Below are 17,979 nucleotides of genomic sequence, written 5' to 3'. Positions count from 1 at the left end.
ATTTTGAAAAGCTAGAAACTTAAGGATCTCTTCTTAAATTTTAAATTTTAAAAGAAATGTAGACTTCCCGAAAAATCTGTGAAAAGATGCATATTTTCTGATGTCTGAAGGGTTTTTATTCTCTTCCTTGTAATATAAATGAATAAACATCAACTTTGTTTCTGAAGGCGTCCAATAGTGTCCTACATAAACACTTGATCCTATTTAATCTTTGTGTATTCTTTAATTTGTATTATATATGTGACAATGGAACAGAGTAAAATAGAATATCTGGCAAGTCCTGAGGTACAAGTGTTGGTACAAGCATTGATGCAACGTAATTCCCTACTTGGACTGGAGAGACTGGTGTAGAGATACGTACTTGTGCTGACGCGGCAATTTAAATCACGTAAGACAGCTAAATCAACCCTACCACTCTACTTTAACTCGCTAGGCTCAATAATTAAGAGGTTGGATTTTTATTCTGCTAGATCATCTGAATGTTTGAGTTGCTGAATTGTTTATTGCTATCATTATCTGTGCTTATAGATTTAAAAGTCAACCTTCTTTCCATGGAAACCATCGAAGGCCCTTGTTACCAAAACATCTCTTTCAGTTTTCAGAGTAACAGCCGTGTTAGTCTGTATTCGCAAAAAGAAAAGGAGTACTTGTGGCACCTTAGAGACTAACCAATTTATTTGAGCATAAGCTTTCATGAGCTACAGATCACTTCATCAGATGCATATGAATGCATCAGATATGCATCAGATGAAGTGAGCTGTAGCTCACGAAAGCTTATGCTCAAATAAATTGGTTAGTCTCTGATGCATATCTGATGCATTCATATGCATCTGATGAAGTGAGCTGTAGCTCACGAAAGCTTATGCTCAAATAAATTGGTTAGTCTCTAAGGTGCCACAAGTACTCCTTATCTCTTTCAGTGTTTCACTTCTAAGAGGAAATTAGAAATGTACTCTGCATGACTCTACACATGCAAATACTGCTATTTGTTACTGCTGTTTGTTAATCAGAAACTAAACTAGGTATATCAAAATTTCAGAAATTGAAAAATCTTTTCAGACCACTTAACCTTTACACATCTTACACAAATACATTTCAGTCTAGAAAAGGTCTCAAAGCAATCATTAGTTATTCAGATTAAGAAATCAGTAGGCTTGTCTAAGGAGCTCTGTTTCTCATGTCTGAGCACGAGTATTATTTTGTAAGGCCCAATCTACAAATAAAATTGCAGTGATTTAACTAAACCAATGCAACATGGCACCTTTAGTTAAACTGGCACAATTTCTGTTTGTGGATAAGCCTTGTCAGTCTCTATAGGTGAGCTTTGGAGAGGGAAGTGAATGGAGGGGGATACTATCTCTGGAATGCCTACTTACAATCCACCAAAGCCAGAATGTGATGACCTTTGGGGCATGGTGCAAGGCAAATTTGTTTAACCTAACTTTTGATAGATTGGTAGGGGATTGGAAGAGAGTCTGACATTTTGAGGCCATGCTGACTGGTCACTTGTGGAACCTAGATGACTTTTTGATAGGCCTATTACTAATTAACAAAAAGTAAGCCTATCAGAAAATCTTCTTGAGGATCATGTTATGCAGAAAATGATCTCATTCATGTCAGCCTCTCGATGAACCTTCACAGTGTTGTCTTTAAATTAAATCCATTCCCTGAAATCCCCTTCTCACTTTCACTCTACCATTAGTAGTTTACTTTTCAGCATTCTCTTTTCTTGCACCCTTTCCATTCAGTTCCTTCCCATGAAGAGGGTGGGTATTCTTGTGGTTAAGGCCCTGTACTGCGATTCAGGAGATCTGGCTTCTATATTTGGGTCTGCTACAGACTTTCTGTATGACCTTGATCAGATCATTTAATTTGTGTTTTTTGGTTCCCTACCATACAAACTATTGTAAGGATAATTCAGTTAATGTTTATGAGCACCATAAAAAGCCTACAATATTTCACACCCCTTCATTTTTCTGTTTAAAATCTCCCTCAACAACCACAGAATTCTCCTTGCCAGTCCGTCATCTCCCCTATCAGGTATGTGCAGGCTTGGAGGTAAAAGGGCATTCATCAGGTTACATTATGAAGACTGCCTTCATATTTATATATGCCTATAATTTTTCTCCCACTCCCCTTCATATTTTCTCCTTCCTCTCCACCTCCAAGGAACGAAGCCTTGGTTTTCATGTGTCTGCCTATTGGAAGTCCTATAGCAGAGGACATTACTCTGGTCATAAGCTAGGCCCTGATCTTGCAATGGATGTAGTGCAACTGAACCCTTACGCCTTGCAAAATGCCATTTGAAGTAGGGGTTCACGCACGTGCTTGGTGTGAAGGATCTGAGCCCTAAATAGGACTTTACTGTACCGGTCTGTATAGTATAAAATAGTGAATAGTCATTGTAATCATCCAAAGAATGAAGTTAAGGAAAGGAGTAGTGGAGGGGGCATATCACAAACTTGTAATAACTTGAAATCTTATCTGGTTAAATGTTAGCGGCAAATATCTTAGTAAATATTCAGATAAATTTATTCAACCAGTTATACACCTGGTTGAATAAACACAATCATAAGAACTGCCATACTGGGTCAGGCCAAGAGTCTGTCTAGCACAGTACCATGTCTGGCCAGTACCAGACCTTCAGGGAGAGTGTACAGAGCAGAACAGGGTACCAGGAGAGGGGAAGGGAAGTGTGATATGTTGCTTATAACCCTAGTTGACCCATGGGAACATTGTGTCACCCTTATCAACCCTAAGCTCCTGTACTTCACTAGATAGCTCCTCCCCTTATGTATTTTCAGTGCAGTTTAGTAAGGTGTGATTTTAGTGAGATTATGCAGTATTATCTGGTTGGGTAGGGACAAGCATTTAATTTGTAGTGCTAAGGTTGCTAATGTTTTGCTCTCATGAGAAAACATGTATGTATTTTTTCCTTGACTAAATATTTAATCTTTACTGTGCTCCATAGGGACTGTATAATAGAACAAGACTGGGATTATTTACCCATTTCAAGAAACTAAGGCACTCTCAGTTAGAAGATGCTCTCTGTGTAGAGGCTTCAATCAATGAAGGGTTGAGATGCGTAAGTGCCATTTATCATGGTATTAGTGGGTTCCAAAATTTACATTAGGAAAGAGCTCTGAAGTTATTTTATTACCCAGTAAATTAAGTAAATTGTGCATCCAATCTGACACAGTGATTCATGCTGTTTTTAGCAACTATGAATGGGCGAACTAACTGAAATTTCTAACCCAGTTGTGTTTCTTTGTGCAGGCCACACCATAAGCCATACTGGGAAGAAATGTATACTGGTCATAGACAAGTAAGAGCCAAGAGCCACAGAAAAACAGATGGCTGATGAGTAGCGAAAGATTTTAAGACAGGGGATTTCCTTAGAAATCCTGTCTGATTGCAGCAGACACTACCAGCTCAGAACCCTAGTGCAAAACTCATGGGCCTTGTGTGGCTCAACATGTCAAGGAGTGGAGAATGGTTTGTTTTTGGCAGCCCAAAAGTCTGCCATTAAGAGGCAGCACTGAGTAGCACTTCATCGCAGAACTTTTCCTTAGTGAGATTCCACAGCTTTTCCCCTTTCTGGGTCACTAGCTGTTCCTTTCCAGTGTTTGTGCACCTGCTATACTACTGTCAGCAACCCATTATCCTCAGGAGCCATCAAGAGGCTGGTAACAGAATTGAGCTCCATAGTACAGCATTAATAATAGTGAGACCACCTAGATCGAATAGCCTCGGGGAGAGGAGCAGAGCCTCTCTTCAGGTTGCAAGTGGAATAGCTCATGTTAATGGTGAGGTAGTGATGGTGGCCAAGGCATTGATGGGGTGAATGGAGAAGGATGAAAGTGGAAAGAATGGAAGAAAAGAGACAGGGAGTGATGGGAAGCTGAGGAAGTAGAGAAGAGGAGGGGGAAAAGGCACAAAAAATAAAATGACAGAAGGAAAGAGAAGAGAATAAAACTGAAAGGGAAGAAAAACAGGTTTATAGTTTGTAAAATGAACCAGTAAATGAAACATAGATGGATAAATCCATCTGAGGATGTCAAACTGGTACAATGCATGTAAATGTATGTAAATATGTATTAGTTGTCCCAGGGTTCCCAGCAAGATGCCAGTCCAGCTCTGTGCTGTAGAAATTGCACACTACTGCCTGCATAAGACTTCTGAAATAAATATAGGCTGATGCAGCTCCTGCATACCACTTCCACGTAAACAGTTGGTTGAGAGGTTTTTTGGATCCCCTGAGGCAATCCTGAAAGCATTTGCAGACCAGTACTGAGTGGACTGAGAATGGTATTTGCCCTACCTCATACTTTCATTACTTTTTTTCACCGCTACATTCCTTATGCTTTTAAGAATGTATCAGAGCAGTAAAGAAATCTATGAAGGCAGAAGATAAGTGAGGTAATGAGACTTATGCATATTGATCTCTAAGGATCTCAAAGAGCTTGATGAAGTTTATTAACTGTATATGTAGGAATTGCTTTACTCTTCGTTGGAGTACAGCCATCTTTGGGATGAATTGTGACAAATGTTATGTAGCATTACTGTGTTCTGCTATACCAGTTAGGACATGAAGTGAAGAGTCTTGTGTTTAGTTATGGTATTACTTGTATTGCCATAATAGGAGCTCTGGTCATGGGCCAGGATCAGACTGTGCTAGGTGGTGTACAACAGAGCGAAAAAAGATGGCCCTTGTCTCAAAGAGCTTACAGTTGAAACATAAGACGAGACAACAGATGGATACAGACAGAAGTGGGGGAGTGCAAGGAAACAGTATTGGTCAGTGTAATAGGTTGTGATCTCAGCACACCAAGGGCCTAACTGTTGTCAGGTTTTTTATATGCATCGCAGCAAAGGAGAGTTTTGAGATGGGAAACGAAGATTGATAATGAGGTAGCTTTGCAGATACTATTAGGGAGCCCCTCCTGCTCCAGCATGAGAGAAAGCACAAGCATATTTGTTTTGAAAATTTAACAAGTGGGGTGATAGAGGTTAGCATCATGGGCCAATCAGAGATGAGCTGGGTTGCAATGAGAGATGATGCAGAGGAAGCGGCTGTGGCATAGTTCCCCTCTTACCCAGTGAAAATAACTGATGGCTAAAATCACTAATAGCTGGGCTGGACAGTGGAGCTTCAGAACCTGGAGCCTGCTGTGACGGGTTGGATCACAGAAACCACCTTGGGGCTGCCAGCTGATGTGCCAAGTCTACTTCAGCCCCTGCTTTCCCTGCCAGTTTGGGACTCCAGAGCCCTGCCTGGCTGTGCCAGACACACTTGCTGGCCACAAACAAAGACCCAGGTCTGAAGAAACTGAAAGCTTAACTGAAAGCAGCGTAAGAAGTGTTCCTGTCTCTAACACTCACATGTTCAACTCCCAATGGGGTCCAAACCCTAAATGAATCTGTTTTACCCTGTATAAAAGTTATACAGGGTAAACTCATAAATTGTTTGCCCTCTTTATAACACTGATAGAGAGGTATGCACAGTTGTGTGTCCGTCCCCCCCCCCCCGCCGCCCCCAGGTATTAATACATACTTTGGGTTAAATAATAAGTAAAAAGTGATTTCATTAAATACAGAAAGTAGGATTTAAGTGGTTCCAAGTAGTAACAGACAGAACAAAGTGAATTACCAAGCAAAATAAAATAGAACACCCAAGTCTGTGCCTAATACAGTAAGAAAACTGAATACAGATTAAAATCTCATCCTCAGAGGTGTTCCAGTAAGCTTCCTCTTACAGACTAGTCTCCTTCTAATCTGGGTCCAGCAATCACTCACATCCCCTGGGGTTACTGTCCTTCATTTCCAGTTTCTTTCAGGTATCCTTTGGCTATCTCTTGAGCCAGCTGAAGACAAAATGGAGGGGTCTTCCACGGGCTTAAATAGACCTTCTCTTGCGAGTGGAGACCCCCTCCTCTCTCCTACGCAAAGTCCAGCTCCAAGATGGAGCTTTTGAATTCACATGGGCAAGTCACATGTCCATGCATGACTCAGTTTTTACAGACAGCAGATATTGCACACATGCTATCTTGAATGTCTCCAGGAAGACTTCTTGCGTGGATTGGAGCCTTCCGAGAACCATTGTTCATTAAGTGTTTCTTGATTGGGCACTTAATTTGCACATTCCTTTCTCAAGAAGCTGACCAAATGCTTTACTAAGGCTGCTTAAAAATCAAGCAAGTACACCGCCAGTATTCATAACTTCGAATACAAAAATGGTACATGCATACAGATAGGATGAATAGATTCAGTAGATCATAACCTTTACAGAGCTATGTTACATGGTATATGTATCATAAAACATAATCCAGTTATGTCATGTACATTCATAAACATATTTCCACAAAGCCTTATGAGGTGCACCGTCACACCTGCAACATGGCCGAAGACATTGTGGCAGTGAGAGATGATGCAGAAAAAGCAGCAGCAGTGAGGCGTCCCCTATCCAGCAACCCTAGAGCAGTAATCACTAATCTCTGGGCAAGGAGGTGGAGGTACCACGTGATTTAGAAAAGCTGGACGTGCACAAGTCCATGGGGCCGGACGAGTTGCATCCGAGAGTGCTGAAGGAATTGGCGGCTGTGATTGCAGAGCCACTGGCCATTATCTTTGAAAACTCGTGGCGAACCGGGGAAGTCCCGGATGACTGGAAAAAGGCTACTGTAGTGCCAATCTTTAAAAAAGGGAAGAAGGAAGATCCTGGGAACTACAGGCCAGTCAGCCTCACCTCAGTCCCTGGAAAAATCATGGAGCAGGTCCTCAAAGAATCAATCCTGAAGCACTTGCATGAGAGGAAAGTGATCAGGAACAGCCAGCATGGATTCACCAAGGGAAGGTCATGCCTGACTAATCTAATCGCCTTTTATGATGAGATTACTGGTTCTGTGGATGAAGGGAAAGCAGTGGATGTATTGTTTCTTGACTTTAGCAAAGCTTTTGACACGGTCTCCCATAGTATTCTTGTCAGCAAGTTAAGGAAGTATGGGCTGGATGAATGCACTATAAGGTGGGTAGAAAGCTGGCTAGATTGTCGGGCTCAACGGGTAGTGATCAATGGCTCCATGTCTAGTTGGCAGCCGGTATCAAGTGGAGTGCCCCAAGGGTCAGTCCTGGGGCCGGTTTTATTCAATATCTTCATAAATGATCTGGAGGATGGTGTGGATTGCACTCTCAGCAAATTTGCGGATGATACTAAACTGGGAGGAGTGGTAGATACGCTGGAGGGGAGGGATAGGATACAGAAGGACCTAGACCAATTGGAAGATTGGGCCAAAAGGAATCTGATGAGGTTCAATAAGGATAAGTGCAGGGTCCTGCACTTAGGACGGAAGAACCCAATGCACAGCTACAGACTAGGGACCGAATGGCTAGGCAGCAGTTCTGCGGAAAAGGACCTAGGGGTGACAGTGGACGAGAAGCTGGATATGAGTCAGCAGTGTGCCCTTGTTGCCAAGAAGGCCAATGGCATTTTGGGATGTATAAGTAGGGGCATAGCGAGCAGATCGAGGGACGTGATCGTCCCCCTCTATTCGACATTGGTGAGGCCTCATCTGGAGTACTGTGTCCAGTTTTGGGCCCCACACTACAAGAAGGATGTGGATAAATTGGAGAGAGTCCAGCGAAGGGCAACAAAAATGATTAGGGGACTGGAACACATGACTTATGAGGAGAGGCTGAGGGAGCTGGGATTGTTTAGCCTGCAGAAGAGAAGAATGAGGGGGGATTTGATAGCTGCTTTCAACTACCTGAAAGGGGGTTCCAAAGAGGATGGCTCTAGACTGTTCTCAATGGTAGCAGATGACAGAACGAGGAGTAATGGTCTCAAGTTGCAGTGGGGGAGGTTTAGATTGGATATTAGGAAAAACTTTTTCACTAAGAGGGTGGTGAAACACTGGAATGCGTTACCTAGGGAGGTGGAAGAATCTCCTTCCTTAGAGGTTTTTAAGGTCAGGCTTGACAAAGCCCTGGCTGGGATGATTTAACTGGGAATTGGCCCTGCTTTGAGCAGGGGGTTGGACTAGATGACCTTCTGGGGTCCCATCCAACCCTGATATTCTATGATTCTATGATTCTATGATTGGAGCACTGTGGTAAGAGATGGAATTGAACATACCAAAGTGGAATTTGAACAGTAGACCAATAGTAACACTTCCCTCCTGTGTGAGAAGTGTGTGGGGTCTTCAGTAACAAGTATTCAGGGGCTGAATAGTCTCTTCTGAGAGATTGCATTGCCAAGAGCTTAGTGACCCCCAACACAATTCTAGGGAATTGGTTGAAAACTTTTTCTCAGAGTAAGCTGGTTTTCCCTCTTGGATCCTATCCAAGTGCTGACCTTGCCTACCTTATGAAATCAAAAGAAGTATGGCTATAGGGGATCATTTGTCTTCAACATCTCTGGAGTAATAAAGTTGGCAGTTGTGTACGTTTGTCATTCACAATATGTAACAAATCTCTTTTTTACAGACTATTTTCCAAGTGACTAGTGTCTCTCTTCCAAGTACTTTCATGTTCTGCAGCTTTTGCTCTGCGTGTTCCCACGGAGATATATTTGATATTGTTGTGTTAAGGAAGAACACTGCCACTTCATTTTTCCACATGAATCATGTAGCATAGGTATTCTTAGTTTGTTCCTTTTTGTCTTCTGTGGGTTTATCTTGTTGTACCAATAAAATAAAAACCAGCAGGATCTTATTAAAGGGAAAAAGGCAAAATACCACATTTATTGTGAATACAGAAAGAATCATAGTAAGCAGTTAGTTATAGTTATAACATTCCATTCAATCTCAAATTTATTCTCACATTCATTCATTCATTCATTCATACACACACACACACACACAGGTTCTGCAAGGTTGTTATCATAGTTACCAGCCTTAGAGTTGCTCATGCCAAGCCACTGGCCAGGTGGCCTGGACATGAGGAGGGAGCAGGGCCTTGTCAGATGCTCATCTGATGCTCCTGGAAGTTGGTTTGCAGAATCAGACCCCAAAGTTCTCACTTTTTAGAGTCTATTTTTATAGGAATTTCTTCCTATGGCAGTCTATGGGAATTGCTTCATCATGCTGTTGCTGAATCAATCAGCAGATAGCACATTCCTGACGGCTCCAAGATGTTATCTTGTTCTTTGGTTCTCCCATTCTTGAGGCTGTTGGGTGGATTCCAGTCTGCCCACCGGGGGGGGGGGGTCCTCTGATTATTTCCACTTGACGCCTTCTTCAGCCGATGGACACTGGATTCTTAGGCTGGCACCTCCCTGATCATTCAGTTATTATCCACACCAAGCATCCATCCACATACATCCTCTATCTCTATTTTAATCACAATGGTTAATACAACAAAAGGGCGGGGAGTCTCTGGGTGCTGTTTCTGTTGTTAGAGTATTGCTTTGAGTCTCTCTCTCTGTGAATTGCTTTGAGAACAGACTCTGTCTTAGAATGTACTAACACAATTAGCAGCTTGCAAGTTTCACACATAGAGGGAGAGAAAGTACCAAAAACCAAGAGACCTCTTAATTAGTAATACCCTGGAATTTAAACTATGGGGAATCAAACTCATTTGTGATTTTAATACAGAACTTCTTTAATATGATCCAACATAATCCCCCTTTTGACACTAAGATTTATAATCGTCAGTGTCACTTTCTATGTAGCCTATTCAAGAGAAAGTACTGTGAGGCAATTTGAGTTTGTGATTCCAATTCATGCCACATACATGATCCTAGTGATGTATCTTTACTACAAGGTTCTGGGGCAACAGGCAAGGTGAGGCACACCCACTTTTGAGGAGTCCATTCGGTACAACCTCTAGTGTCCAATAGCTTCCCTCCCTCCCCAGCCCACTGGCTCAAGGTCCAGGGTAGCCAAAAGGATCCCATGTGTAATATGGGGAGTGGGTTAACCTTCAATACCTTTGCCTCCAGGGACTGTTGGTGTGCAATTTTGACAACAATTTCTCCCATTAACAAGTCTGGTTTACAATACTGGAAACATATTGCATCCATTCATATTGATAAGTGTCAAACAATGATCTCTTTTTTAACAAATGCATCAAACCCTTAATATTTCCCAATATGACCCAGAACATTTTGTGTTCCAAAGTAGCTAGTGCAAGTATCTGCATTTCAGTGCATCCCATAGCTATGGCTGTGTAGTTTCCTATTTCTAATATTTTTTTTCTTATGGATAAGCCATGTGGTAGTATTAAGCCATTACTAAAGATTCCATTGGCCTTTTAGGTTACCCAGACCAATTTGGACCAAGTCTACATTGGCATGTACTTGTTTTTGTATCAGGCTGTCCTGTAGCTGGGACAGAAAGCTTAATTTATTTTTAAGTTCCTGCAGGTCTTCAGTATTTTTTTTTTTAAACACACAACAGTGCTAGCAACAACACAAAACACAAGACAAAACATAGAACACAGAACACAATTTCTATTGTGACAGTAGATTCATGGTATTGGGTTGCTTTTCAGCTGGCAGCTTTTCCTGATTTTCTGAAAGACAAAAAGAACATGTTTCTACCCCTTTTGGGGTGGCAGATTATTGCTTAAAATATTTCTTTTACAAATACCCTTGCTGATTGCAGGCAAAACAGAGAAATTGCCCCCATATTTTCCTGTTTTTGTTCTATAGGCAGGCCAGGTTTCAATGGCTTTTATCTTTTAAGGGTTATGGGGAAATTATCCCACTGTTTAGTCATTAAATCTCTGAGTTTTCCTTCTTATACAGTAGACCAAGTTTATAATGTTTTTCCTGCTGTGTTAAGCTTTAAGTTTTATTTACAGGTAATAACTGAGAAGCATCATTACCATACGACCTTAAAGGATTTTTCCAAAAATCATACACACTATACGTTGTTACAGGGATACTTATTATCATTACATTTATTAAAATTATCTTGTTATCCCATGCCTTTTATTTAGACAATTTGTTTGCTGACCAGGTATGTCCTTTATCTGCAGCTCCTTTGTGCTGCTAGTTCTTTCCTTCCTTTATCATTTAGGTAATTTGCATTTTCACAGAAACTTCCTGCTTTTGGATTTAAAGCCATCAGCAGCTCAGAGACTCTATCTTAAAAGGGACACAATCAACTTTCACCAGAGTTTTGATTACTTTTAACTTCTGCTTCCAAAACACACAGCAATCTGAAAAAGAAAACCCAACCTATTGTGGCTCCCTTTGGAGCCCTAATAGCATTTTAATTAAGTAGCATGGTATGTTTGCATTTCTTTTGCCCCTTCTACAATATACCCTGCACATGTTCTGGGGCAAATGCACATTCCTTCCATAGTTTAACTTCTATAACATTATCCAGATCCATTTTTACATAAGGTGTCACTATTTCTTTTTTTTGCTTACAGAGTTTTCATGTACCTTTATCAAAGTGACAGTCTGATTACTCAGAGCCATTTTAAGACTCAGTGTTTCTAACATTGCTTCTTTTTGTTTTGTGCACCTCACCCCTGCTGTTGCTTCAGAGAGGCACTGTCTTTTTTTAATTTTTTTTTTTACTACAACTCTCATCTGCTATTTTGTTACAAAAACAAACAAACAAAAAACAAACAAAAAGAATCCAATTTTTTTTTTTATATTCTCCTGATTTTGACTGCCCTGCTGCAGCCACAACTTAAAAACATTTTAAATTTTGTAAAGCATTGAGTTACCTTTTAAGGGTTAAATGCCAAATCCCAAAGCCAAACAACACTAATTACCTGTGTCTAGCAAAAAGGTCTGTCAGTTTTGCAACTTTGAATTAAAGAGTCAAATGGATTTTTAGTGGCATTATTTAAAACAAAAACAAAACTAACTGGTCCTTAGAACTTTACATATTTACACACACACAGACAGATACATACACATTTTCTTTTCCTTAACATCCCTTCCACACTGCTCTGTTTTTTACATCTTTACATTCCCTTTATACATTTGAGGCAGTTAAGTTCCAATAGAACCCTCTTATGTTCTTTTAGCAAATTTGACTAAATTGTCCAGTCAAATGATTTTAATCAGATAGTTTATTTTTGCCTGGCTAATTTACAGACATTCCTTTGGAAAAGGGCCCATTTTTCTTTCAGAATGGCTGCAAAGAAACCAAGAATGCTCTAACACTTTTCCTTTTTAACATTTTTGGTTAAAAGTTGTTTGGGTGAAATACAAAGTTTAACTGCTTAATTCCCTCCAGCCTCTGCAGAGTTAACTTTTTTTTTTTTTTTACTCTCTTTTCTCTTTGTAATTATGCCTGGGGGTGCCGTACATAGGGCCTTCTCCCCCTTTACCTGCGTCCCTCCAGCCTCTGCAGAGTTAACTTTTTCACTCTTTTTGTATTCCTGGAGTGCCTCTTTCACTATTTTCAGCTGGCTTTGGGTATTTGTAGCCAGCACCTTCCAATTGTCTGCTCCCTTTTCCGTTTGTGCCTTTTCCTCTTTACATGAAGACAAGCGGAGGGAAGAATCCTTACATGCCTCCCACAACAACCAAATTGCTGCTGCATCTCTTTTGGCAGCACTAGAAGGTTTGTATATGAGGATATACTGAGCCAATCTATCCTCTAGGTCCGAAATAGTGCAGACATCAGCTAGGGCTTGTTTAGTCCAAGGACTGTGCCCACATTTTTGAAGGATTTGTTGAAAAGGTGTAATTTCTTTAACAAAAGGTGAGGTTGGAGTTCCTTCTGACTCCATTCCTCCCTCTGGTACTGGCTTACCCTGTTTTCTTTTAAACATCTTAACATGGATATTTCAATCTCTTTGTCACTGCTGGTATTACTTAGCAAGTGACACAGCCTAGATTCTGAAATCATAGCTTAATCTATGCGTTTTTCCCCTGCTACCTTCCCGGAGGCCAGCAGGTCCCCTGCTACCTTCCCAGAGGCCAGCAGGTCCAGTTAACCTGTTTCTCCCTGCTACCTTCTCGGAGGCCAGCAGGTCCGGTTAACCTGTTTCTCCCTGCTACCTTCTCGGAGGCCAGCAGGTCCCCTGCTACCTTCTCGGAGGCCAGCAGGTCCCCTGCTACCTTCTCGGAGGCCAGCAGGTCCCCTGCTACCTTCTCGGAGGCCAGCAGGTCCCCTGCTACCTTCTCGGAGGCCAGCAGGTCCCCTGCTACCTTCTCGGAGGCCAGCAGGTCCCCTGCTACCTTCTCGGAGGCCAGCAGGTCCCCTGCTACCTTCTCGGAGGCCAGCAGGTCCCCTGCTACCTTCTCGGAGGCCAGCAGGTCCCCTGCTACCTTCTCGGAGGCCAGCAGGTCTGGTTAACCTAATAGAAATGCCTAGCTCACTAGAGCTGGCGGTGTGCAGACCAATATTTACAATAACTGAGTTTTTTTACCAATATTCCCCCTTTCGCAATTCTCCACCAAAATGTTGTACCAATAAAATAAAAACCAGCAGGATCTTATTAAAGGGAAAAAGGCAAAATACCACATTTATTGTGAATACAGAAAGAATCATAGTAAGCAGTTAGTTATAGTTATAACATTCCATTCAATCTCAAATTTATTCTCACATTCATTCATTCATTCATTCATACACACACACACACACACACACAGGTTCTGCAAGGTTGTTATCATAGTTACCAGCCTTAGAGTTGCTCATGCCAAGCCACTGGCCAGGTGGCCTGGACATGAGGAGGGAGCAGGGCCTTGTCAGATGCTCATCTGATGCTCCTGGAAGTTGGTTTGCAGAATCAGACCCCAAAGTTCTCACTTTTTAGAGTCTATTTTTATAGGAATTTCTTCCTATGGCAGTCTATGGGAATTGCTTCATCATGCTGTTGCTGAATCAATCAGCAGATAGCACATTCCTGACGGCTCCAAGATGTTATCTTGTTCTTTGGTTCTCCCATTCTTGAGGCTGTTGGGTGGATTCCAGTCTGCCCACCGGGGGGGGGGGGGGTCCTCTGATTATTTCCACTTGACGCCTTCTTCAGCCGATGGACACTGGATTCTTAGGCTGGCACCTCCCTGATCATTCAGTTATTATCCACACCAAGCATCCATCCACATACATCCTCTATCTCTATTTTAATCACAATGGTTAATACAACAAAAGGGCGGGGAGTCTCTGGGTGCTGTTTCTGTTGTTAGAGTATTGCTTTGAGTCTCTCTCTCTGTGAATTGCTTTGAGAACAGACTCTGTCTTAGAATGTACTAACACAATTAGCAGCTTGCAAGTTTCACACATAGAGGGAGAGAAAGTACCAAAAACCAAGAGACCTCTTAATTAGTAATACCCTGGAATTTAAACTATGGGGAATCAAACTCATTTGTGATTTTAATACAGAACTTCTTTAATATGATCCAACAATCTGGATGAGTCAGAACCCAGATTTGTATCTTTGAATGACTTTGGTAAATTATACTTCTGTTTATAAATGAAGTACTAAGTTGCAAAGATGTTTTTCAAGGCATTTTAATGTGTTATGTGCACACTTGGTCTTCACTAGTTTTGCATTGTAATATATATTACATGGTAATTTGCATACTAGCTTGAGAAATTGACTAAACTGTCTTTCCTGATGTGACCTGTCCTGCAGTTAGTGTTGCCACAGTTCAGTTTTTACATTTATCGGAGGTTCTTCTGGCTTGGTCAAGTTCAATTGTTCCCATGGTAACTGTTTGTATTTGAATTAAAGCTTTTCTGGCTCATTGCGAGTGTTAGCGCTCAGATCAAGTTTTCCAAAAGTGACTAGGAATTTTGAGTGCCTTAGTTTTTGAGAACCTAACTTGAAATACCTTTAAAGGAGCCAATTTTTTACAAAGGTGGTGCTCAGTATTTGCTGAAAATCGTGCTCCTTGAAGCTGTGTGGAATGGCACCAAAAACCAGACATCCAGTAATCACTTTTGAGAGGCTTGGCCTTTAATGCTGATTATCTTTTCACCTGGAACCAAATATTTCCCATCCAAGGAATTGCCCATTTTAAAAATGCTGAATCTGCCTTGGCATATTGAAGTACTCTGAGGTGTGAATTGTGTGTGTTTTCAAGCTTGACTTTTGGTCTATGCTGCCATATCACTATTTTAATTCTTTGTTTATTGACTATTTAAATACTTCTAGGCCAGGTTCATCTCTTTTTCTCTATTATTTGTTTTAAAGTGGCCATACATTTATTCGCTTATTTCTCTCTCTCCAACAAGGATCACTTGTAAAACTCTCCTGTTTGGGAGTCCTGTACCAAATTCATAGTAATCTTCAGAAATACATTTTGTCTCCTTGTTCCAGTGCTGTGTTCTCAACTTTCTCCTCCTAGTTCCTGTATTCCTCACAAAGGCAACTGCTCCTGTATCCAAAATGTGATTCTATCGCAATTGCACAATTGGGGCAGATATTTTACAGAACTTTGTACATGTTGGGAGCAAACGCTGTGTCAACATCTAAAACTTCGTTTTACCTTAATTGATGGTGCCATGGGGTAGTTTCTAGCCCTGGCTTTCCTGAAACTGTTTTACAACTGCTAGAAAACTTCTGTGAGGCTTATGTTAGTATCACAAATGATACTGCACTGCTGTGCCACCAATCATCGTGAAATACCTGTGTTCAGTGCTATGGTAGCATGCTATTAACAATAGACACACATGCATATATGTGATTACTGTGACATCTGTAATGATTGTTGGTGCCACAATAACTACAGTGAAGAAGTGAGCTGTAACTCACGAAAGCTTATGCTCAAATAAATTGGTTAGTCTCTAAGGTGCCACAAGTACTCCTTTTCTTTTTACAGTGAAGATAGTTGCTCCTTTAGCTAAAGTCTTCCCTGACTATACTTTATCACTGGACAAGGGAGTGTAGGAGCATGTGCGTAAAGGTACAGAGCAGTAGGTTCTTGGTTGCCTGGAGCCTAGCTTGTGCTGATAAGTCAAAAGGAAACAACTTTGCACATTGCTGATTTGTGTCCATAACACAGTCTTCTTTTCTCTTTGCTCTGCCTTGTTAAAGTATCTACAGCATATACTGCGTGCATTTGCATACTGATGGCTCTTTAACGCCTGAGCCTGAGAGGTAAGTACTCACACCCTCAGCCCCATGTCAGTGGGAGTCACAGGTGCTTAGCACCTTTCAGGCACAGGTCCTAAGTGTGATTCTTCAGTTTAAAACCGGGAGGGGCAGAAAACATGATGGCTAACATTTTCTAACTAAATAAGTGGCATGATTTGCAGAGGTGCCAGGCATCTCCCATTAAAATAATATGTTGATGGTGCTTGACATTAATGAAAATAAGGCCACTTATTTAGGTGTCTAAATGCTGAACTGCAGGCCCACATGTTCAAAAATTCTGACTTATTTTTTTAGGTCTAATAAATAAATCCTAGTAATATCAAATTATTTGCACGTGGTGTCTTTCATCTGTGTGTTTTTGCTTTTATTTTTTTTTTTTAAAGCTTTTCTACATTTGGAGAAAAAGGAACAGCAACAACTGGTCATTGATCAGCCAACTCCAGGGTCAAGGAAAAATTACTCTTTCACAAATGACGAAGTAAGACAAATTGATCGGGAAAACCAAAGGCTGTTAAAAGAACTGTCCAGACAATCTGCAAAGCCCAGGAACAAAAGTGCCACTCTGAAGAAACCTGCTGGCCTGTCGCCTAAGTTGTACCATAGTGCTCTCAACAGGCAAAAGGAGCAGCAAAGGATTGAAAGAGAGAATCTGGTAGGTTAAAAAGTATTGTTTTGGATCAATGTAGAGGGGAAGGCTGCTTGCTATCAGATGGGCCACTATTAAATGGTTGCCAAGCTAATAAGACAGCACTTGAAGTTTCTCTTTAGTTTTTTAAACTTTTATTATATTAAGGCCAGAATAAATGTTGTTGAAATAATTGATGGCCTTGTGTAGTTAGGCAGGAGTGTGAAATAATATCCTAGGTACTTGTATGGCCTCCATTTCTATAGTATCTGAACATGCAGTATGTACATATATTTGAAAGAAAAATATATCATCTTACTGAAAAAAACACTCTTGTTTTGTCAAAATATGTGAAATGGATTTAAAATCATATGGCTTTTCTTTCCTGTAGAAATGTTCCACTTGAGGGAAACAGCTTCTATTTAAATCTAGTTAATGTATCCTCAGTTCTGGGTGGCAGATTAAGTAGACTAAACTAACTCGGCACATACTAGTTTTTCTGCATGCCTGGTCTTAAGAGGCGGGGAAACCATATCTACACACTGACAACAAAACCCATTAAGTATATTGATACACAAAGAATAAATCGTATGACTTAAACTGAATCAGAAATAACTATTTGTATAATCTGCCATCATTTTCAATGTCTGTAGCTCTGTGTTTATCCCATTATGTTGAACCTATATACAGTAACTCCTCACTTAAAGTCGTCCCGGTTAACATTGTTTTGCAGTGCAGAAGTAAGGGAGCAGTAACGCAACCCCCCTACAATAACCTTCCGACCCCCCCCCCCCCACACACACACACACAGACACAACTCCTTTTTACTATACAGATTTCACAGTGGAGACCTGTGTTTCTCAAATTGCGGGTCCTGACCTAAAAGGGAGTTGTAGGGGGGTCACAAGGTTATTGTAGTGGGGGGGTTGTGTTACTGCTTCCCTCACTTCTGCGCTGCTCCTGATGGCAGCGCTGCCTTCAGAGCTGAACAGTTGGAGAGCAGCAGCTGCTGGCCAGGAGCCCAGCTCTGAAGGCAGCGTTGCCATCAGCAGCAATGCAGAAGTAAGGGTAGCAGTAATGCAGCCTCCTCCCCTACAATAACCTTGTGACCCCATGCCCACAACTCCTTTTTGGGTCAGGACACCTACAATTACAACACTGTGAAATTTCAGATTTAAATAGCTGAAATTTACCATTTTTAAAATCTTATGACTGTGAAATTGACCAAAATGGACCATGAATTTGGTAGGGCCCTACCTATGACAAGTGTATGGGGGCCATCAACATCTCTCAACTACGGTCATATACCCTACACCTTGTTTGTTACAATTTTAATAGACATT

At 41.1% G+C, this 17,979-nt stretch overlaps 1 protein-coding gene across 2 annotated transcripts in view; it reads left to right on the top strand.

Moving 5' to 3' along the window:
* CFAP97 (cilia and flagella associated protein 97) overlaps positions 1–17,979 on the top strand; it is a 61,354-nt gene that overhangs the window by 24,731 nt on the left and 18,644 nt on the right. For both annotated transcript variants that reach the window (XM_084627565.1, XM_084627566.1), the window contains exon 4: positions 16,395–16,663. In XM_084627565.1, coding sequence (XP_084483691.1) covers positions 16,395–16,663 — 269 coding nt within the window. The remainder of the gene's footprint in view (positions 1–16,394; positions 16,664–17,979) is intronic.

This window comes from Lepidochelys olivacea, assembly GCF_965140295.1.
Source record: "Lepidochelys olivacea isolate rLepOli2 genome assembly, chromosome: 4".
Taxonomy (NCBI): domain Eukaryota; kingdom Metazoa; phylum Chordata; order Testudines; family Cheloniidae; genus Lepidochelys; species Lepidochelys olivacea.
The sequence above is the reverse complement of the archived record's forward strand: the minus strand, read 5'-3'. Positions and strand labels throughout refer to the sequence as shown.